Source organism: Rissa tridactyla, chromosome 4 (genome assembly GCF_028500815.1).
Source record: "Rissa tridactyla isolate bRisTri1 chromosome 4, bRisTri1.patW.cur.20221130, whole genome shotgun sequence".
Taxonomy (NCBI): Eukaryota; Metazoa; Chordata; class Aves; order Charadriiformes; family Laridae; genus Rissa; species Rissa tridactyla.
Window position 1 is genome coordinate 39,479,270 of NC_071469.1, and position 22,365 is coordinate 39,501,634.

Here is a 22,365-nt window from a genome sequence, read left to right on the forward strand (position 1 = left end):
AATAACCCACCTACTCAGGGAAAGGAGCCCCAGCCCCTCCCAGGGCTGCTGCTGCAGGGGAGCCTCAGCCCCATGAGCCAGAGGTGAACGTCATCCGCGAGTGTTTGGGGGAGGCTCTCTGGGACTTCCTTCAGACTGAGAGGGTTTAACCTTGGGGTGTGGGAGTCATTGTGGGATGCAGGGGACGAACATTGTGGGACTGTACAAAACCTATTATGATAAGGGAAAAAGGGAGAGTTCAGGGTGGTTTGGGGAGGAACAAGTGTGGGAGACTAGAGGGAAAAGGGGATAAAAGCCATCTACAACTAGCATTTGGTCAGTATGCTTGTCTGGCCATGCCCTGCACCTGATTAGCACAGTCTATCCTGTCTTCTCATTAAACTCCGTTTTCAGCTCTTCTCGTGGGTGAGGGGCTCACTACTCCATGGGTCTGTGTGCACGCAGAGATCCAAGTGCAGTAACTGGGAGTCAGACTACGAGGCAGTGTGCATTTGTGTGGGTGTGTACGTTGGCGTGTAATCACGACTGAACATCAAGCTATACTAGCCAGCAAGTAGGACAAGATGCTTAGGAGGCAAGTATTGGTGTGGCCATAAATCTGGGCTAGATACCCGAGGGGGACAAGAGGGCTCTGAAAGTTGACTAGTCGAAGACCAGAAGGTCCAAGCCAGCTACCAGAGAGACCTTGGGATTTGGAGGTCAGCTACTGGTAAGGTCAATAGTTCCAGGCCAGCAACTGGAGAGATCCATCTACATCTGTGCATCTTGTGTGTGAGGCAACAGGGAGACTAGGGAATCCTGGGCCAGCTACTGCATAGATGGGTGTCTAAGACCAGCTACTACAGAGGGATCCATACTGATGTGCATATATATATACGCTCACATATTTTACACTAATGAGCTTTCATCCTGAGCGACCAGAGAGGGAAGATGAAGAGGCTGTTGCTGCTCTTTGTGTTTGCATGAGTGCTGCATTTTCTTCTGTGTCAGTCTGGCTGGCTGCTCATACATGTATGTACATATGTTATTATGTGCCTGTGTGCCTCTTGGAAATATGTGCTCAGCCTTGCTATGGCTGGACCCAAGGACACAGAGCTGCAGTGGGCTCACCTCTATCGGCCTCTGGGGTTCAGCAGCACCTAAACACTTAGCAGCATCTTTTCTGAGTGGGAGAAAAGTATACAATTTCCTAGATCTTGAAAAAGTGTTCCCAATAAGTGGCAAACTTACTTTTTCCAACTCCACACAAATAAGACATTAATTACTAGAGATGAACAGAAGAAAATAAAAACCTCATTTGATTGCTCATGGCACCTTCTCAATAGCAAGCCAATAAATGAGATCAGCAACAGAACTAACACCATTCCTAAGTGCTTGGGTTCATTCAAGCCTGAAACACTTACTGCCCATAATATCCAATACAAAACCTTGATGTATCTAAACTTTCATTGAAATTCAAAACAGTCAGTGATATATACACCAGCTGGCATTTGAGCAAATGTAACTCACAATGAAAAGCAAAACATGACATCCAGTCACTTACTTAAACAGCTCTGGTTCATAGTTGTCATTAAAGTGCTCACATGGGGGCGACAGACAATAAAGTGACTGATATCAATCAGTTTCAGCCTAAACAGGGATCAGTTTAACATTCTCAACACACACAATGTTTAAAGACATCGGCTAACACAGTATATGTCTGAGGAATGCTCTAGCATACAGTACCCCCAGAATACCAGGCACTTGCATTACAAGTATAAATCATTGCATCTCACACATTTCCAGACTGGGTAAATCGTTATTTTCCCCATATCTCTCTCTTAAAATACGGTGGTGCTATCCGAGTAGCCCCTCAGCCAAAGCCAGACAAGGCACCTCTGCTGAAGCCGAGGAAGAAGAGAGGTCTCCATAGCAACGGGGACCACGGGGGCTCTCACAACCCCTCCTCTTCACCCACTCCCCAAATTCAATTTTTCTTCCAAAGAGAATGGCTTAGTAGCCCACCTGAAGACGCACACACAAAGCAAAAGCATAATACCTATTCCAGACAGACTTTATCAAGGGTGCGGCCTGAACTGAGCTTACTGCTGCAGGGCCCGTTATTCCTGAGGCTTGGAACCACCCATAGGAAAATGCACAGGAAAATCATTACTGCAATGATACTGTAATATGTTATTACTGTGCAATTATTATTACATGAACATATTACCACTCATATCATTACATTTGCCTGAGGCTTCTCATTAGACTTGGTTTTCATTCACTTTTTGCTTTGCCGAACTTTAACTATTCCAGCTGATCACCCACAAAACTCCTCTGTGCAAAGTGCTTGGTTTAACAGATTCCATCTAAAACAATCCTAGTTTTCTAAGAGTGACACCAGTAGAAACAAAACATCATCCTTCCCATCCCCAAATCATTAGTACACTTTTTTTTGCCCTCTGATGGTTCCCCTTTTTGGGGGGCAGGGATACAAATTTTTGCTGGAGCTATTGCAGATATGCCTCTCCTTCTTTAGAACTTCACTCAGTCTAGCCTTTAATCGTGTACCTGCAGTATTTTTTACTGCAAGACTCCCTGCTTCATCCTTTAGAGAAGATGCTTGTGGCAAACTTCTCTGGTAGCTATTTCAAAATACAAACATTTATTCATTACGCTACTATGCATTTGCCTTTACAAACACGTTACCTAGCCTGCCAGATAATGTAGGATTGTATCCTGGAAAGGATCTATCCCTTTATAAATTAGGTGCTGTAACAATTCCATTTTACATCTGCTGTGCACAGATGTCAAGACAGGGAGATGAAAATCAGTTTCAAGAGCAGGGAGACACCGGAGCCAAACAGCTCATGGGAAATGCTCAGGAAAAGGGGTGAGCCTGAAGCCTTGCCCCTGCTTGTCCTGCAGGACACTGGGAAGGCCGCAGGGCTTCACTTTTCACTTGGAAATCTGGTGTCTCTTTCAAAGCGCACTGTTTTCTTTCAAAGGACACCTCCCTTGGATATCACCACAGTGTGGTTAGAAACCAGGAGGTAACCAATCTAACCCACAGCTTCCCAAAAAGTGCTGTAACCACTAGATTAGAGTGCAAACTATATCAGAGCATCCTCAACCTGTCCAGTAAAGTTTCCTTCTGTACAAGACAGATTTGGGAAGACAGAAGAGTAAGTAATAAAAGAGCCTCATTCTACAAACCCTAATTAAGGCACTGATTTACAAGGTTTGGGGAAGTTTCCTGGATTTAGGATTTTTTGGGATATTTTCTGTGCATTTTTTACTAACTGTAAGATGCATATTCAGTCTGAGGAGTAGACACTGGCACTGAGGACATCTCTCTCTCATTATAATTTTCATCAATTGTCTAGGGTAGGGTGTTTTTTTCCTGAAAGGAATGGTTTTGTAAAGAAGAGATTCATGCAGTTTTACCTACGTGGCTAACACGAAAATTATGAAAAGACTCAAATAACCTCAGGGGCACCTGCAGGCTCTCAGAGCTGGGAAATATGAAAAGAATAGAAACTACAAACCATGGTAATGGGATATAATCACACCTAAGCCTAACATGACATGAACATTCAGCTACACGCAGGCTACCGCCAGTAACAGCACAACTCATATAAGCTCCCCCATTTAACTGCAGTTATAATAGTATGTAAATTTGTACATAAATAAGTGTCAAAACAGTCATTCCTGGTCTTCTTTTTCCTTCTCCTGAGAATAACGGAAGGTCCATTGCATTTCATCCATCAATTTTATCTCCTTTTCAAGTTAAGCTCACTGTGCATGCTGGCTACAAGCACTCTTTGGAGATTCTCTTCTTCATTTCCAAGATCCCCTCTCACTGCTTGCACTCAACTGGAAGCAGCTGCAGCCACCTCCAGTGACCTCTCCCCAACAAAGCTCAGAAGTAATACTCCCTCTTCCTTATGTCAAAGATTTGGTTGCTGTGCTAAAGTAATAATTAATCTCTGCAGATTGATCACCTCTAATGGCAAGAGAAAAAATAACCTTTGTAGAGCAATATTGCTGTATTCCTATATTCACTGCAAATCTGATCTCAAGAATCTTCTTTGATAAAAAGGAAGCTATTAAAAATTTACTCACTGAAAAGGAGCCCTATGTCATCCCTAGCTTTAAAAAAAAAAAAAGCCATTCATCAGTTAAATTGTCATCTATTTGAAAGTTATTGTCCACATATATTCTTTTTCAAACCACAAGAGTAAAAGCAGTAACTCCATATTCTAATGAATCAAATAGCTAGTATTCTTTCACAGTTACCATGTTCAAATATTCTATTTTCATAAACTGTTAATTCATGTTTGAAGAGCAGCCAAGAGTACACTAAAGCTTTTTGCTGGTTTCTTTTCATGCTGGAGGAGGGGGTGGAGGGAATAAATTATCTGAATTTAAAAAATAAATTTAAAAAAATAAATTTCAGGTTACAAATTTAAATTCTTAAATCAAATTAAAAACAACCTATAAACTTTGCTCTACCCCTCTGACCTCGGACTGAAAGATCTGAAGCCTCTATCTCTTCTGACTGTGAGTGTGTGGATGAGTAACACCAACAGCATTAATGATCCCCCTTTGCAGCCTGGCTGCTCTGCTGTGCGTTGCTGAAACATACTGCAGTCCTAGTTGCAATCCTACCATGCTGCAGTTAATCCTCACAGCATGCTCGGTATATTAGAAGCCCACACAGCCTGAGACATGCCCCAAAAAAATGGAAGAGAGCTCACTGCATGAGCTCCATCTCACTATATGGTCTTCACAATGAGAGAACAAACAAGAGAACATGTAGAATGCACCCAGCTTACTCAGGTCTCAGGAGGGGGAGAATGGAAAACAAAAACCAAGACATCCTTTCCTAGGGTAATATAACAGAATTGCTGCGCAGCATGCTTCTCAAATAGCAGGAATTTCTTTACCTTAGGGTACTCTTATATGTAAAGCCACTGCAGATACATCTGCACAGCCAGATGTAGCTCCCAGGCTATTAGTCACTATGGGAGAAGCCAGTGGAGTCTCGCTTTCCTGGCACATGGATCTCAGCCAGTCAAATCATACTCTTCACCACAGCAGCAGGCAACAAAAACTGGTCTCCCCTTGAAAGGCTCCTGAACTTCCTGGTTCCTCACCTTGCCCTGTGAGAACAAGCCCTATCCACATACGGTAAGGTCCAGACGAGCTAGCACAATGATGGTCATGGGCACAACCACCAGTGCCCTGCATTGCTCTGGGACATGCCAATCATTATGATCACAACAAACTATATAAAAGCTGAAGCATAACTGTTCTCCAGCAAGGGGAACCAACTTCCCATGGACATGGGAACACTATAAACTTTCCTTCTCTGCCATTCAAATCGTACTTGTCAGTCATTTTCTAAATAAATCCCTACACAATCAGCACAACTCATCAAATTTCTTTTTTTGATTTAAAGAAGAAAAAAAAATCCCAAGCAGAACTTTACTCCTGCTCAAAGTGAAGCAACTTTAGAAACTACATGAAAAACTGCGCTTTCGTTATGGATTTGTATCACTGATGCCACTCTGCTATTATGGCAATAGGTGGCAGAACAACATCGTGGACAGACTCAGAAGACTCTGAAACAAGAACCCAGAGACAGACAAACAGGGTAACAGGCCAAAAAAAATTATGAGGATGGAGAATGCAGTTTCCATCTTCAAAACGTCAGTAATTCAACAAGACCGTAGTTATAAACCTAAATTTTATTTACCCTTCCTTTTATCAACCTCACATGAACAGCATCATCCCTTCGATAGCAGCCATTTGAATTTGCCAGCTAATGACCCTAGCCAGTAATGCCGTGAGTGCAAATCATCATTCACGTGCACAAGTAATCCTGACTGTGTCATCTTAGCCACATCCACTTGGTGGCAGGTGGAGGCAACTGGCCTGAAACACCGGTGAGACAAAGCAAAACAGTTCCTGCAGTTCTTACAAGGCAGTAAAAAATGGATCTACCCTGAGTCGGGCAGAATACTCAGGGACCCGCAGAGCAGATAGATCTGTGCAGGATTAGCAGAAGTGAAGCAATCAATCTCAAAGCGATTCTCTACCATTCTTGTTCTTCCATTGACGACTTCTACATCCTTTCAAAACAAGTTTGGACATGCAAAGCTCGAATCTCTTGACACCTTTCACCACACAAGATTAAGTCAACCACAGGGCATCAGTACTGACAGCATGTGTTGCTGCTCATGTCACGCTGCTCCCATCTGCATCATTCCAGTGGCCACTAAAATCATATAGTTCTTGCCATTGGTGCCTTTCAGTTTCCCTCACATTTAAGGTAATGAAAGTTGCTGCATTACACACAGAAATTCAACACATCAGCTTTCCTTTTGCTAAGCCAATGAGGGACAATTGAGGGATCCAAAAAACAGGTAGTCAGACGACAGAGTTGACAGAAGCAGCATAATTATTTTAGCTTCTATTCTCCTATAGTAACTTTTCTTAGAAGCAACAGATTTAATCATACTGTACCTGCACAACTATGGCCTAAGCATACTACTGAGTGCAACTCACCTGACCCTACACCAGAAACACATCTCCACACATGCGCTTGTCATTCCAGAGTTCCTGACGCACCCGCTCTCTTGATTTCAGGGAGTACGAAGTACACATGTGGATCAGCAAAGGAAAGTGGTAAGGAGAAGTTCCTAGTCCTAGTCCTAGTTCTTCTGCTGATACTCAGCACACTTGTATTTTTTTCTGTAACATGGTCCGCAGTCCCTGATCCAAGCATAGTTCAAACAGCAGAACGAGAAACACCGGTTGCAAGTGTTTGCACTGTTTTCTCCTAGCCCTGCCCTGAGTTGATGGCTTACAGGCTAGGAAATGCCATTACTATGAGAACTGCCATTACTAGCCATGGAGCTGCACAGGAAGACAGTGTTAACAAGGCCTTCTAGTCTCATACATACTTGGTACCTCACCTCGTGCATTTGGTAAATAAGTCCGTCAACATGTGCAAAGAATTTAAAGCTCCCCAGATGAATTCCCCAGTTCATGCACTCAGTTAAGCGTCACAGAAATGCCTTGCAAGTCCTGAATATACTGCAAATCTTGCCTTCACAGAGGCAAACCGAGCCGCTGATCAGCATAACTAAATTGACCAAATTCCTCCCTCCAATGCTTCCTGTCCTGTGCAGAAACCTCGTGGTAGGCTACAGCCAAAGGAGTGCGTAACGGGTAGTACCAGCTGGGTTCAAAGTATAGAGATGCAGATTTACCCCATCTTATTCCTCACTCCTTGAATATTAAAATCATAGGTAGTCTGCTAAGTGAGAACTTCCACACAAGCAGTGGAAGAGCAACAGTAGTAAGTTTGTGCAAGCAGACTCAAAGTCACAGGAACAGCTATTTAAAACTGGAGCATATAAGCACATCATGGCTTCATTAACTCAGTAGCTCATGACCAAGTTATCTGAAGAACTCTCATCTCTAAATGCCCTAAATTATAAGTGATTTTTAGACTAATAATTATGTTTTGTTCATTCCAAACATGGAATAATCTGATTTTTTACAGAATCAGAAATCTTTAACAATGAAAACTTTCTGCAAATTAGGACAAAAAACAGTAGGAAAAAAATCTACCAATTAACAAGCCTCTTCTTGATACTTCTTGTTCATTCTACCAGTTAGATCCTCTGACATGTATGTGAAGATCACAGCCAGGTTCAAGCTTTGGCAAGCTTGTGACAGCTACATAATCCCTTTTAAAGACAAACAAAAATTCTAAAGTCAGGTATCATCATTATTGCTTGCTAAAATAAGTAAATAAATAAATTAAGGATGTGCTTTCAATGTATTGTAAAGTAACCATAAGCAAGAACAGTTTGACTCTTTCTTGCCCTTTGCAGGTATCATGAGACACTCACCATAGCCCTGTCCTTTCACAAAACAGCAAAAACTAACACAAGAATTTCTCATAGTGTTACAAGTCTCCCCACAGGCCTCTAATAAGGGTCTTAAACAGAAGAAAAAAAGCAGTGTACATCTCTCTCACAACTGACTACCACATTCTTCTGCGCAACAGGAACCCAAATTAAATTCACAACCCCGACTGTGATTCATCCCTCTTGTAGGACCTGGACCCCTCCATGCTGTAGACCGCCGCTTATGTCAGAGCCCAGTATTCACTATCAAGACTGAGGCATATACGCTTGTTCCCTTTCAAGCTGGAAGTAGAAATCATTCCTTCCTTTTAAAAGGGCAGAGATATTTTATCCAATAGCAAAGTGGCCCGGATGTACAAGTTGTGCATCCACCCAAACCAGAAAGGATTCAAGCACGCACATCCTACCTCTGAGGAGAGTGCCCCCCATCTCATGCTCTGGGGGAAGGAGAGTCCTAATTCCCCTTTAAGGGTTTCCCCTGTGCAAAGAGGAACCTGAGACTCACCAGACCAAAGAACTGCTATTCTGCAGCTCAACTGAGGGGCCTACCTGATGGAGAAAAGAGCTGGATGCCACCCATGCTCTAAGGACCATGGCAGAGAAAAAATGAAGATGAAAACTTAATTACTGGCGTTTGTACAAGCATAAGAGTGAGGTAAATATCAAGTTGTTTCCATCACTGTAAATTCTTGAGGCCTGCTGCTAACATTTGTCATTGGACTACTGCATTTTCCTATTTTAAAAACACGTTTCCTCTCCCGTTTTGCTCTTTGAAGGGCCTGGTGAAGTTACTAATCTGGAAGCTTCATCAGCCTCCCAGACATCCAATTTGCAGATAAACCCCTTATAACAGGTCTAAGTCTTTTCACAGAATCCACATCTCGAAAGCAAACTGCAGGACTGCCAAACCATGACTTACAGTAGCCTTGCAAAATGTATAGCTATGGTATTTTTTGGCTGGTTGATTTTCATAAACTCCTGGCTGCTGAAGGTGTGATTCCTTGAGAGCGTCTGTTTTTTTCTTCAAATAAAATTCAAGAATCCATGCTCATGAAAATAAGTCTGGACACACGACCCAAAAGATAATGAACTAAAAGTCTGACTTTTCTCATCTAATCTTGTTATTCTTAGGACACTATTTGCTGGCTACCAGTTTGTGCCAGGGACTATCCAACACATGGAAAAAGACAGTTCCTTCCCCATACCACCTATGCACTACATAGAAGAAAAGCAAGAAACATGAGGATTAACCCCACTGAAAAGAGGAATAATTGAGGCCAGAAGACTCAGTGACTCACAGTAATAACCAGTAAGCGTATTGCTGACTGACCTCAGAGCTCAACGCTGTTTCAAGACTATGCTTACCATCTTCTTCGAAATTATTGAAGTGATATTAAGTATTACCAAGAAGAAATTTATATTAGAATTAATTACCATGACCACAGAAACAGATTTTAGCATTACTCAAGATCAAGAAAAACAAAACCAAATCCTTGATAATAAGAGCCAATGACCATCAGCAAAGTCCTGCCGAACTCTCCTAAGAGAGCTGGAGACTTGTGTGAAAAGCCTCACCATTTCCAGTAACCAGCTTTGAATGATTTAGCTAGCAGTGGCATTTTACTGAAATCCAGCCTACTGATCTCCCAAACAGTGCTAACTTGAGCTATGGTGAGCTAACAGTGCTCACCATAAGGCTTATTTTGGTTTTTGGGTATTTTTGGTAAGAAATGCACATGTATTCCTAACAAATCAACACTATAAGTAGCTAGAAAGCAAACATACACACATTCGCAAAGTTATATGGCAATATATTACTTATTTACTACCGTGTATCTAAAACGTATGATTCCTACTTTGAGGATAACAAGTAAGCAAAACTGCACGTGGTTATACATATTTACAGCATACAGTACTTTCAAAGGATTAATTTAAATCTGCAGGACACAAACACAGAATTACTATAGCATGAAACCAAAATTCAGTAAAACTTGTTTAAAACACTCCGCATCTTTTTCTGTGGTAAAGACAACAGATCCCTTTACAGTGTAATATAAGGGTGTAACCAACCCATTTTGGTTTTGCCTGTTTAAATTCCGATAGAAAAGTTTACTAAGCAATACAAGCAATACATGCATGTAACGTACCAGTTCTCATCTGTGATGAATAGCATTTTATAGCAATAGCTTTTACACATCAAAACCCACAAGGAACTCGAAATCATACACCTGTGGGTTTAAAATGCAGAAAGAAGAGTCACTAAGGCAGCAAATGATGGTGGTTCCCATTTGGTCTGCAGTCCCTGACCGACAGGATAAACAAACCTCATCAACAAAAAAAACTCCAGCAGCGCTCACTCACCCAGCAAAGAGCCAACGAAGATGACGATTTGCACGGTGGTAGTGAAATGCCGGTAGGTCTGCTCTTCGCCGTGCTCCTCGCTCTCCGGCGCACCGGTCTGGCTGCCGTTCCCACCCTGCCACACCATCTGCCCAGTCGAGGTGTTCCTCATCTCCAGAGCGCTACCGGCAGCCTGGAACGGGGCGTGATGGCTTTCGTTCCTCGAGATCCAGCTTTTGTCGTACCCCATGATGAAGTTCCTGCCGTCCTCAATGCCACCTGATAACCACAGGTTATTATTGAGCCTTTAATGACTGAACAGAGCCCACAGGCAAAAAAGCGCTTCTGAGGATAAAGCCCCCTCTCTGACACTCTCAGGCATCTTCACCACATTTCTGTGTCCCAGAAAGCAGGGATGGCTTTTCACGTTTCTACCTCGTAAATCATCATAGCCAGTAAAGAAAAGCAGAAAATAAAGCAGGCTCCTCCTTGCCATCAGCTGTCCCATATTTCCTCCTTCACGATACCAGAGCGTTTCCTCAGCACGCTTTACTGCAATAAACGTGAGCCAGAAGATGACAATCCACACGGCGGCTCATCTTCCCAACCCCGCCAGAAGGTCACCTGGCGCCCGCCGCGCACAGGGGCTCCCTGCACACCGACGCCAGTTTAGGAAAGTTGGTGGACAATCCGCTCTGTGCCCCCCGCTCCGCCCTCGGCCTTGGCGTTAAGCCCTGAGAAGGCAAGGACACCCCTTTCCCCCTGGCACATCTCCTAGCGCTCCCTTCCCTCCTCCTGCCTGCTCCTCCTGGGGCAAGCCATGGCTTCGTCCCTCCTTGCTCTGCGCCGCGCTGGACGCCCAGAAGACCCTTACACAGCGCCCAGAGAAGTAAATGACTGCTCAGTGGCTTCCACTGCACTCTCGGGGAAGATTAATTTGCTTTTGAATCCCAAGGCGGTGGGCACTCGAGCCTCCAATGAACCAAAAAGCCTCCGTATGATGATCCCGCTCCGAGCGCGGCCCGCAGCGAGCGCGGCCGCCGGTGACACCCCTGCTCCTCGTACGTGCCCCAACATCCCGGCCCAGCCGCCGCGCTGCGCCGCCACCGCTGCCCGCCACCCCGCCGCTCCACACTGCGGACGGCCGCCAAGCCCCGCCACCCGCGGGAGGCGGTAGCCCGGCGGGGCGGGCTAGGCTGGGGGCGGGCCGCCGAGCTCCCGCCTCCGCCGCGCTCCCCAGGGGCGGGGGGCGCCGCCATCACGTGGCCGCGGGGCTGGGCAGGGGGTGCGGGGCCGCCATTTTGAGCGGGAGGCCGGCGGCTGCGGCCCGGCCTTACGCCTCCAGCCCCTTTTCGGGAGGCGAGTGCTGTCTGGGAGTCACAATCTCTAAACCGGTATTTTAAAACAGGTTCGTAATTTCGAGGGCAGAATTTCAAAAGACAGTGATGACTTCTAGACACGCTAAGGCACAATTTGCCAGGAAGGCTCCTCTGTAAGCATAATAAGTTTGTGTTTTAATTGTGCAAAAAGTGTGTATCCACATAGCAGGTGCACATTTGCCTTTAATTTAAACATTTTAGGAGGACAGCTAGACAAAATGCCAAAATTTTTTCAGCCATTAGCCGGCAGATCTGGAAGCGCCTGCTGGAAGAAGAGCTGCCCGTGAGCATAACCCCCACACAGCGAGGCCGCCTCAGGGACCCCAGACCGACAAAACGTGTTTCCGTGGGCTGTCCCCCATCTGCTGTGAACTGGGATGATCCAGAAAAAGAGCTGGGTGCTCTGCCCCATGTTCAAAGACATCTGCTGACCACAGGGAAACGGGGGCTGCCACTGCTGCGTCCCACCACAGGCCCTGAGGCTGTTGGACAAACCTCCCTTTTGCCTCCCTGCTTTCAGGGCCTGTCCTCGGCAGCCTCCTCTTGCTCCTCTGGGAGCCCAGGTCTCTCAGCTCCCTGCTCCAGGCTCTTTTCTAGTAATTTATGGCTTTCCCCACTCCCAGCCTGGCCCCAGGCTCACTCACTCTCCTACCCTTTCCTATCCCAACCCTTTCACCTTGTCCAGACACTCCCATATGTATCCCAGCTCCCCCAGGCAATAGCAGCTTCCATCTTGCTTTCCCCTCATCCTTGTTTCCTGGGACTCCTGAATTGGCTTCTTCCTCCTTTTCGTCCCCCAATCTTCCTGTGGCCATTCTGGCCAGTCTCTGTGACCAGGCTGTGTCCTCCCCCCCCTTCATCTCCCCACCACCCACAAGGTGCTTCTCCTCGCACAGCTCCTCCCTCTGGGACCCTTCCCCTCTCTCAGGAGACTCACCTCCTCTCACCATGCACAGGGGGAAGTGAGAGCACACTCTCACCTCATTACATTTTAGTGTTGTGGGATGCAAGAGTTTTAAATTTTGGAAGGGAAGCTTCTGTCCGGATGCAGTCTGGCACATGTTCAGGGCAGGTGGACTCTTCAATGATGTTCACTGTACTCCGGTAAATCTGTGCAGAGCATGTGAATACTTACTTTTTTTTTTCCTCCCCAAATAACAGAATTTGGTTTACTTTGTGCAGGTTTTCACAAGGCTAGTGAGCAAAGCCACAGCACTGAAAAATGTTGTCTCTTCGCCCTCACTCATCAAATTTTCACACTTCTGTTGGGGTACAAGACTTTTTAAAAGAAATCCTCAGAATGCTTGTATTATGATGTTATTTTTTTCTGGTTTCTTCTTGGAAACAATGAATCATTGTAGGAGAAATTAAGAGCAAAAAAATTAAACAGACTGAGGTAGACGTCTGGTCTAGAAGATTTCATCCCAACTGGTTAAAATTTTGCCAAGTCATGAAGAACGGGAATCATCGGGCAGCTTTAACAATGCTTAACGTTACCTGACCCACCCATCATTATGCAATCTAACACGGGAGAAGTTTCCCATGTGCTGGGCTGCGTGCCCCACACAAAACCCCATGATTTGTGTTAAAGAACATTTTACTCAAGTTTCTTAATTACTTACTGCATCATGTCTTCAAATTGGCCATTCTTGCTGTGTCTTTGTGGGGGAAAGAAGACGAATCTGTGGTCTGGAAACTTTTATTTCTGGTCTTTAACACAAAGAGACTATTTATACAAATTGATAGATCAGCATACCCAATTGCAGCAGTGGGTCAAACATAGCAGTTACTTCTAAGAAAGTGCAAGAAACTACTGGACGATTCCAATCCCCCAGGTCACATTTGACTGTGCAAAAGAAGATTTCTGGTGTTGTTAGATAAACACTACACAGCTTTGGTCATGCATTTCCCATCAAAAAAAAAAAGATGAGACAGAAAAACGCTACCACTAACGATACATTCCAGGCATTCCAAGGCATGGTAAGGAACAGAGAATAGCATCGGAACAGTGATACAGTTTAAGATTTGGTTTTGGTTAGATACTGATGACATTATGAAACTGCCAGTTATCAGATAAATTATAATCCCAGCGGGGCCATAAGAATTATGGAAATATAAACAAAAGTATGCGTGTAACAAGTTTTCAATTTCAGAAGGACAAACTGAGGGCTACAGAAATTACTCATTAGAGTACGTCCCTCCTTAAGTATCTATTAATAACAAAAAGTCCGTACTTGAACGTGAGGGATTAACGTGAAGATCACCAGAACTCCACTGCTAAAAACCTTGTAACTAAAAAGGAAGCATCAGAAGATGTTCCATGCAGTTACAAAACTAAAGAAAAAATGGGTCTATTATACTGCAACAGCAGAGATGTAAAATAATGCAAGTATGGCTCTGAAACTTGTTTTAGAGCCACACTGGTTTTCAATTAAGAAGAAGGAATTTGATCTTTAGAGAAAAGATAACTAATCGGGATCCTGGTACGAACATGACTAGGTCTAAGGCAGAAGGAAAACTCCCAAGATTGTTAATTCCATTTCAGAGGATCACACTTGTTCCCTACATTTCCTAACAAATGAAATCACCTAAGTATGTATAGTCTGTGGGTGCATGGTAGCAAGCTACGGACTACTCTGGCATTTTTCTTTGCCTGGGGATTACAAACTTAGTAGATAATTTACTTGGGGGTTTTTCATTAAGAACCCAAAACCTTACAGGCCACATCATCTTGTGGCAATCCTTCACTAGTTAGCACACAAAGTGACTGAAGAAAAGCACATTTCCTTCCCCGCTTGCTGCCACTCCTCTGAAAACCCCCAGCTGCCTCTCCAGCACGTCCCACCGAGGAGACCCCGGGGCTGGGGGGTGCGCACAGGGTCTCGCCTGGCTTTGTGTGGGCACCTCAACCAAAGACCCGATACTGCTCACCTTCTACCTCCTCATAGTCACTGAAGTAATCCTCAGTGGAAATGGGTTTTTTTAGTTTCCACATGGATTTGTATCCTGGCCCAGCTCTACGTGAAATCCATTCTCAGTTTTGTGGTTCTTTTTCCCCCTTTGCTAATCTCTCTCAAGGTCTACAAAAGAAATCTACAGTAACTATTTGTTGTTGTATCTCTTGCAGATATACCTGGGGGCGTATCTTGGGGAAGCTCAGACTGGACGTTGGGAAGAGGTTCTTCACTGGGCGAGCGGTCGGTCTCTGGAAGGGGGAAGGGGCCACGGTACCAAGCCTGAGAGTGTTCAGGGACCGTCTGGGCGATGCTCTTAGTCACAGGGCTTAGTTTCAGGTAGTCCTGCGAGGAGCCGGGACGGGGACTCCATGATCCTTACGGGTCCCTTCCGACTCTCGGCAGCCCGCGATTCTCTGCGGCACAGCCACTCGAGGCCTCGGCAGCTGTGAGGGCCGGGACGAGGCAGGCGGGACCACTGGTGACCGCGGGGGCTGAGCGGGGCACGGCGGCGGCAGGCAGTGCGCCGCGCTCCCTCACCTGGTGGCTCCGCAGCCCCTCTTACCGGAGGCATCACCAGTTCCGAAGCGCGACGGGCCCACCCTGGCCCCCCCCGGCTCCTCCTCCCGCCGCCGCGGAGGCGGGGCTGGGGAGCGCGGCCGCCCCTTGGGCCGCCGCCACTTCCAGGGTGGCAGCGCGCGGGTCAGCCCGCCATGGCTGCCGCCCGCCCCCGCCCGGGGAGCTGACATGGCCCGGGCGAGCGGCGCCCAGCAGCTGCCGGGGGAGGTGGCCGCCGAGCCGCCGGAGAGCTACCAGCTGCGGCAGGAGAATGAGCTCCAGGTGCTGGAGTCCATTTACGGGCAGGACTTCCAGGATCTGCGGCAGAGCCAGGCCTGGAAGGTAACGAGCGTGGAGCTGGCCGGGCGCCGGGGCACGGGGAGGCCGGCGGGGTCCCGCCGGGCTGTCCGCCCCCCCGTCCCTTCTCTGTCTCCCTCGCAAGAGAGGAAGAGCCCCTGGTTCTCCTCCCTGCCGGGCTAAGGGGGAGCAGCAGGAGGCAGAGCGGGTCCTTGTCATTTGCGGGGCTGGGTGGGGGCACCTCGGTCGTTGGTGCTTTCCCGTTGCTGTCAAGTCCCTTTATTTCTTGCCGGGCGCATCCCGGCCTCTGGCTGTTTGCCCATGTCCTCCCCCGCCATTAACTGGCCGCCTTCGCAGTTAATCCTCTCGATCCATGCCTTCGCGCTGTAATTAGCGCTGTGGCTGTAACTTGCCTTTTGATTAATTGTCAGGTTTGGTTTTTAAATTGCCTCTTAATTCATCCCTTAACCAACAAATTACATACTTGTTTAGTTAATTCATCTCATTGGTGTATACGTGTTGCTGATTTTTGCACATTTGTTATATACTGTGGTTTACTCAAACTGTGTGTTTTCATGAGAACTTTTATTTTTATAGTTTTGCTTTGGGTTTGTTTTGTTTTGTTTTTTTGTTTTAATTACAACTAACTAATGTTCAGGTCTAGTACTCAGTATTCTTTCCCATTTCTCTTTCGTGTCCACAATGTCTAATTGAGAATTTTTTTTCCAGCTGCATCTGTGGCACTGTTTTCCTGTACCTGGAGGTACTTGGTCACCCTTTTCAGTTCCCCAAGCTCACTGTTACTGTCATATCTGCTTCTGTTCTTTGGTCTTTTAGTTTCTACGAAATGTCATAGCCCGTGCTGTTGTTTTCTGCTATGAAGAACTTGAAATTCTTGCAGAAGCCTATGACTTCTTTTTGTTGGTCGTGGTTTTGGGGTTTTGTTGTGGGTTTTTGTTTTGGTTGGGTTTTGTGTTGTTGTTTGGGGTTTTTTTGCACAGTTTCATGTGAACACTGTTAGTAAGTTGTTGGATTTTCAGAAGTGTTGCAGATCTCACTCTATTAAATTCATACCTGACGTACTCTTGACTTAACCTGTTCTTTTCCCTGTTAGAAATGCAAAGGGAAAGCAGAGGGGGTAGTGACCATCTTTTAACCTGTTTCCATATTTGTTATTACATGTGGTGTTACTTCCCGACCTTTTTGTCAAGTTACTAAGGTCTGGATTGTTTTGTGGTTTTTTTCCAATTTTTTTTTTTCTAATTGAAAAGAAAAAGTTTAGAGTGTTTATACAGGCATGTTTTACTTTAATCTGATTTTGAGTAGGCAGCTTGAACAGGATGGAGAGGAATGGCAATACTTGTTAAAATTCTGGTTTATGCCAAACATGAAAATGTAAATAGGAAAAGAAGTACTGTCCATTTGTTTGGCCACACAGGGTGTACATAGATGTGATTTTATAGTCTGTTGTCATGTCAGAAAATAAAATATTAACTGGTGTTTTATCAGTGATCCAAAACAAACACAAAAGAAACAATATTATTCTTATAATGAGTGGTTTAATTTGTAATATACCATAGACAACCTGTGTTACACTTATTTTCCTACTACTAGCTTACAGTAAGCAGAATACAAAGATTGTATTGTAAAACCTCTTTTTTGCTCAGTCTGAATTATCTTTTTAATAACTCTAACTACACTTATTGAAGAAGTTCTAAAAATATACTGGCTAAACTGTGATAATCAGTGAACCTGTTCACTCTCATTGAACAACGTCAATACATTAATATATTTTTTTCATGGTTTGGATGGTCTAACCTGAATTCTGCCATAATACAGGTTGAAAGAGTTGTGTGCTTTCATTAAAATAAAACCAAAAAAACCTTTTAAATCAAACATTTTGTTTTCCATTTTAGGTACGACAGCCTCCTGAAATTAATTTAGTTCTGCGTCCTCAGGGATTGACTGGTGATAATGAAGTATATGCCAAAGTTGATCTGTGGGTCAAGTGTCCACATACTTACCCTGATACGTGAGTGAACATTAAAATACAACCTTTTTTCCCTGAACATTTTTTCTCTGTTTTCCATAGTAAAGTGCAAATTGAAAAAAACCATATAGTTTTATTCACCTTATTCTTGCTTTCTGCATGTCAGTATTTGTTAAGCCTGTGGTATTTCATAATAGGTGACTATAAAATTTGGCACCTGAATTGGATGTGTTGTCATGTGCAATGGAGAATAATAGGGGTGCATTTGTTAGTGCAAGACTGCAGCTCCAGTTTGTAGCTTGAAGAGGCATAAACTCAGGTGTACCTGCTAGCATCTTAGTCCCCTTTTTAAACTTTTTGAGCTCATGAACTGCTGAGAGAAGGACTGAATCTTCGTTTTTAAAGCAGTCTGGTGTTCCTGTTTATTGCTGGGTTAGCGTTTTGGGAGAGTTCTCCATGCAAAAAAAAATTGCAGGTGATGAGCCCCCCCCCCCCCCCCCCCGCTTTTTGGGCTGGCAAGTGATTTCTGGGTTAACAGTTGCTCTGTGAGCCTAGTTTTGTTCAGTCCTTATGCCACTGGTTGTGTCCACAGCATAACTCCCCTTAGTTCATGCATTTGTGCTGTGGCATGAGCAGTGTGCAGGGGAGTGCTATTCCTTACCAAGTGATAACTCAGTTATAACCTGTAACAAGGGATATAACAGCCACTCTTATTTTTTTTTTTTAATTTAAGGTAGCACAGCTACAGATATTTTACTTGTTTACTTTATTATAAACATTTTTTTAATGTAGCTGGTATTTATTTATTGCCCATTTTTCTTTAAGTTTGTGTAACCTATATAGTGGTAATAAATTTTAGGTACCTGAATGTTGTGCTAGTAATATTTTCAAAGGACTGTTATGTAAATTACTGATTAGAGCTGAATTATTAGTGTCAGGAGGGTTTCTTTGATAGTTCTTATGCTAAGTATAACTGACAATCTGCAGCCAGAAAATTTAATGTCAGGAAATATAAAACATTATTTCTGGCTTTATTCTATATTGTATATGTAATATTTATATACTGCTTATTTGAGCATTGGCTAATTGACAGGTGACTACAAACTCCATTCCTTTTCCCTCACCTACAAATTTTTATCGACATTCTGTGTCTTACACAATTACTTTTTAGATTCAGTTTTTCTAATGAGGACTTTTCTTATGTTTTGTTGCTGTCCCCCAGTGTCCCCGAAATACAACTGAAAAATTCAAAAGGCTTGTCAAATGAGAAAATCAATGAATTAAAATCCAGACTAGCTGAACTGGCAAAACAGCGCTGTGGAGAGGTAAGAGCTTTTTACTTACTTGAGAAATATACTCTGGACCTAAATAGTTCTAAAAGAATGCGTGGTATAATATAATGAAATACTTAAACATTGGAAGTATATATTTCATTGCTCCTAAGGAAGGAGACACTTACCTTCTTTCTTAATAATGTTTCTGATTAAGGAAAGTTCAGAATATGCACGCTGTTAAATAATGCGAGCTTTGTCCCTGTTTAAAGGCAGATTTAAAGGTTCATGTCATTCTCAGATTTATTTCACAGTATGAAGGGCAATACTAACTCTAAAATAGTTTTCTGCACTTTTCAGATAATTTCGAATATTGTAAGTTGCTATACTTGTTTAAGCAAACAGTTATTACTTGGGGAGTTTTTCAGTGTGATCTTGTTCATCTAATGCTGAACTGAAGAGCAGGAGACCTTAGTTATAACGCTTGCTCAACAGTTGACTTTTGTGGCTGTAGCACAGTTACTCCGTGACATTATCCTTTTTTTTTTTTCTACTTGACTTCCCTCTGAATAGGATAAAAAGAGTAAGATGGAGAAATACGTGAAGCTTAGAACTTGTATTTATTTTAAGGGATTTTGTAAGTCCCCAGGTATGTTTGGTATTAACAATACCTTTCCATTGTTGCGGAGGGCTGAAATGATTCAAAGAATTATTAGCAAACATTAAATTCTTGGCGAAAGGGCTTATGGTGTATTCTTATCACTATTTGTGAATGTTACAGGTGAACTCATTTGATTTGCTTAAGTTTCCTTTTTAAAAGTGAGAAATACACAGCTGTGGAAGTTTATTATATGCTGAAATGGGATAATAGTCTGTTTTCAGTTTATGAAGCCTGTCGGCTTTACAGGTTTGGATGGGGTTGCCCATTGTTTAGTCTTGCCACATGAAGCCTTTTTTCCATTTGTATACTATACTTCTGGTTTGATTGTAAATTTTTATGCAGATGCCATCAAAAGAACTGTTTTAGCCAGATACTCTTTTGTTCATTCTGTTCAGTAACCAAGAACTTCCTAAATTTTTTCAGTATCTTTGGAAATTGGCAGTTTAACAGCATATTCTGGAGTTATTTTTTTTTTCTTTTTTGTAATGACTGTGCTATGGACAATTGATAGGGAAATTGAGCCTTGTATTTCCTAAGTAACCACTAAACCATGCGATATATACTCAGTCTGCTCACACTTGACCCCAGGAGAGCTATTGGCCTATAGGGCTTCAAATCCCAGTTTGATTTCTGATCTCATTAAAAGGAGATAAAAATGTGTCATAGGTTTTCCTAACTTTTATTTCCCAAAGCAAGAACTGTGCTTGCTCCAGCAATGTGTAGATGCAGTTATGAGTTACAGGTATGATACACATTTTTGGTGAATGATGTACACAGTACAGTCCTGAACTACTTTCTCTGCAGGGAAAGGGAGGTAACTGTTCTCTCTGCCTTGACAGGTATTCTCTGTTAAAAGTGTATCATGCAATATGTAAAATTTGAAAATACCTCAGTTACCTGTCAAACTGAACAGCAGATTGTTTGTGGTTTTTTAATTAATTGAGATTCATCCTTTTTTTTTTAATATGTGTGTGCGGGCATGATTGATTGCCTTGCCTTCTGAATGGTAACCTGGGAAAGATATTTTAGTTTGTACATGTCAGATACATGCATATTGTGCTATTCTTTCTGTTCTGACTTGCCTCTTGGCTTCATTCTTTTTCAAGCAGGGGATTCAGAGTTTGAGAATCTTCTAAATGTCAGCCTGTTACAGGCAGATGGTAGAATTTAGTTTGGCTGTTCTCCCACCCATACATGCAGATCCAGCTCAGTGCTGCTGCTGACTGCTGGGATGCATCTTTCTGACATACTGCTCTTTAATTTTGGAGATATGATGGTCTGTTAGCACTGTGTATTGCTTGAATTGATAAAGGGATGCTACTAGACTGATGAAAGCTTAAGCCCTTGACAGGTCAACAGATCATCAATACATACCCAGTTCAAGTAAACAGTAACTGAAAATTGATTCCAACCTTGCAGACCATGTAGCAGAATTCAGCTGATATTTCAGTGCAATCTTTATTTTAGTAGTTGTGGTTATATCAAGGCGGAATGATTTAAGTGGCTTTACAGTTCTAGTTAGAACTCTAACTGGGCAGTCCAGTTTGCAGAGGAAGGATTGGATTTCATGTTAGCAGTGAAAGAAGTATTTCATAGCAGTAGATACAGTAATAAAAATTGCAAAGGATTTATTCTGTTGTGGCCCATATGTCATAAACATATCCTTGTGAATGGCAAAATATGCCTAAAAGAAGATGAGAAGAGGAAAAATTTTTTTAACTTCAAATTTTTTTTAGAAAAAGAAGATATTTGAAGTTGGCTGTCTTTCAGTAATTTTTGCTGTATTTGCTACTGTGGTCAGGGATTTTTCATGTTACAGTTTATTAATAAATAGTTCTGACAAAAAATACCAAAATACAGTAAATTCTCCCTGATAAGTAACAAAATGAGCAGTTGTGGTGCTGCTGTATTGCTTTTTTGAGTTGGGTGTCATTTTACTGTGTGATCTACTTGTTCTTTGATCCCTGCGTGTGATTCGTGTTTGTTTTCTTTCAGGTGATGATATTTGAACTTGCTGATCATGTACAGTCATTTCTCAGTGAGTACAATAAACCACCTTCCAAGTCTTTTCATGAAGAAATGCTGAAAAATCATCAAAAAGAACAGGAAAGACTGGCTCAGGAGGAATTGCGTAGGGCACAAGAAGTTAAGAGAAGAGAGGAGCAGGAGGTAAGAGAAATTAAAGTGTGAATAACTCTGCATTCTTAAAATAACATAAACAATCATGATTCTGTAAATCATCCTGCATAGCAGTGGGTTTTAATGAATTATTACTTTGTCAGACCTGTCAGTGTGAGTTGATCAATGTGTACTATATGAACTATCTACTGCTGCAATTGTAATATTTTAATTGTGTGTTTTTAAACCTGAGAAATAGTTATGCCTGAAACAAGCCTTAATGTTGATTTCTGGTCCTATGGAAATCACTTACAAAGAGGACCTTATACAAAAGCATAAGCAAATATATAGGTTAAGTGTGTTCCATCTTAAACTAGGAAGTATTAGCTGCAGAGATATGTAATCATACCTTCATTCACCTATAGGGTGGCTCAAATGTTCACTGTGACAAAATTCTCTAGAGAGCATAATACATTTATTGTAAGGGGACCTTGGACCCACATACATTCCTCACTAGAAATGAGGGGATTTATTAATAGTCTCACAGAGACTAGTAGTGTGGAGTCTCCACGCTGGGAATACGAATAGAATATATTTTTTTTTTTAAAAAAAATGTTTTAGCTTATTCCGCAGTGTTTCCTGTGTATGAAACTTTATTGTTGGGTCTGTCAGGAGCAGTAATTTTCTTCTGTCAACAACTCTGTTCTCCTATATCATACAACTAATGCTGTTAAATTGCTTAGGAGAGATAATTTGACTTCTATATTTTTATTCTTGTGAGATCCACAAGTTGTCTTTAACGCTTTTGAAAAATCGGCATGAAATCGTTTTTTGTGTTTTGTTTTGTTTGTTTTTTTAACCAGGGTAAAATT

At 43.0% G+C, this 22,365-nt stretch overlaps 2 protein-coding genes across 11 annotated transcripts in view; one reads left to right on the top strand and one right to left on the bottom strand.

The window, feature by feature from the left end:
• The window catches only part of GPR176 (G protein-coupled receptor 176), a 48,521-nt gene extending 33,430 nt beyond the window's left edge, over window positions 1–15,091 (bottom strand). Inside the window, exons 1-4 of one of the 2 annotated variants that reach the window (XM_054201275.1) lie at window positions 14,778–15,091; window positions 13,267–13,370; window positions 12,582–12,754; window positions 10,287–10,544 (exon numbers count right to left, since the gene is read on the bottom strand). In XM_054201275.1, the coding sequence (XP_054057250.1) occupies window positions 10,287–10,544; window positions 12,582–12,705 (382 nt within the window). In that variant the 5' untranslated portion in view covers window positions 12,706–12,754; window positions 13,267–13,370; window positions 14,778–15,091. Of the gene's footprint in view, window positions 1–10,286; window positions 10,545–12,581; window positions 12,755–13,266 lie in introns of both variants that reach the window. The other variant, XM_054201274.1, reaches the window with a different exon arrangement.
• A 177-nt stretch (window positions 15,092–15,268) lies between these two features.
• Window positions 15,269–22,365, top strand: part of EIF2AK4 (eukaryotic translation initiation factor 2 alpha kinase 4) — a 44,609-nt gene continuing 37,512 nt past the window's right edge. For 7 of the 9 annotated variants that reach the window (XR_008465902.1, XR_008465903.1, XM_054198259.1 and 4 more), the window contains exons 1-4: window positions 15,270–15,498; window positions 17,370–17,485; window positions 18,666–18,768; window positions 21,371–21,544. Coding sequence is in view for 7 of the 9 variants with exons in the window: in XM_054198259.1 (XP_054054234.1) it covers window positions 15,346–15,498; window positions 17,370–17,485; window positions 18,666–18,768; window positions 21,371–21,544 (546 nt within the window). In the remaining 2 variants the exon portion in view is untranslated. Of the gene's footprint in view, window positions 15,499–17,369; window positions 17,486–18,665; window positions 18,769–21,370; window positions 21,545–22,365 lie in introns of all 9 variants that reach the window. The other 2 variants (XM_054198262.1, XM_054198263.1) reach the window with 2 other exon arrangements.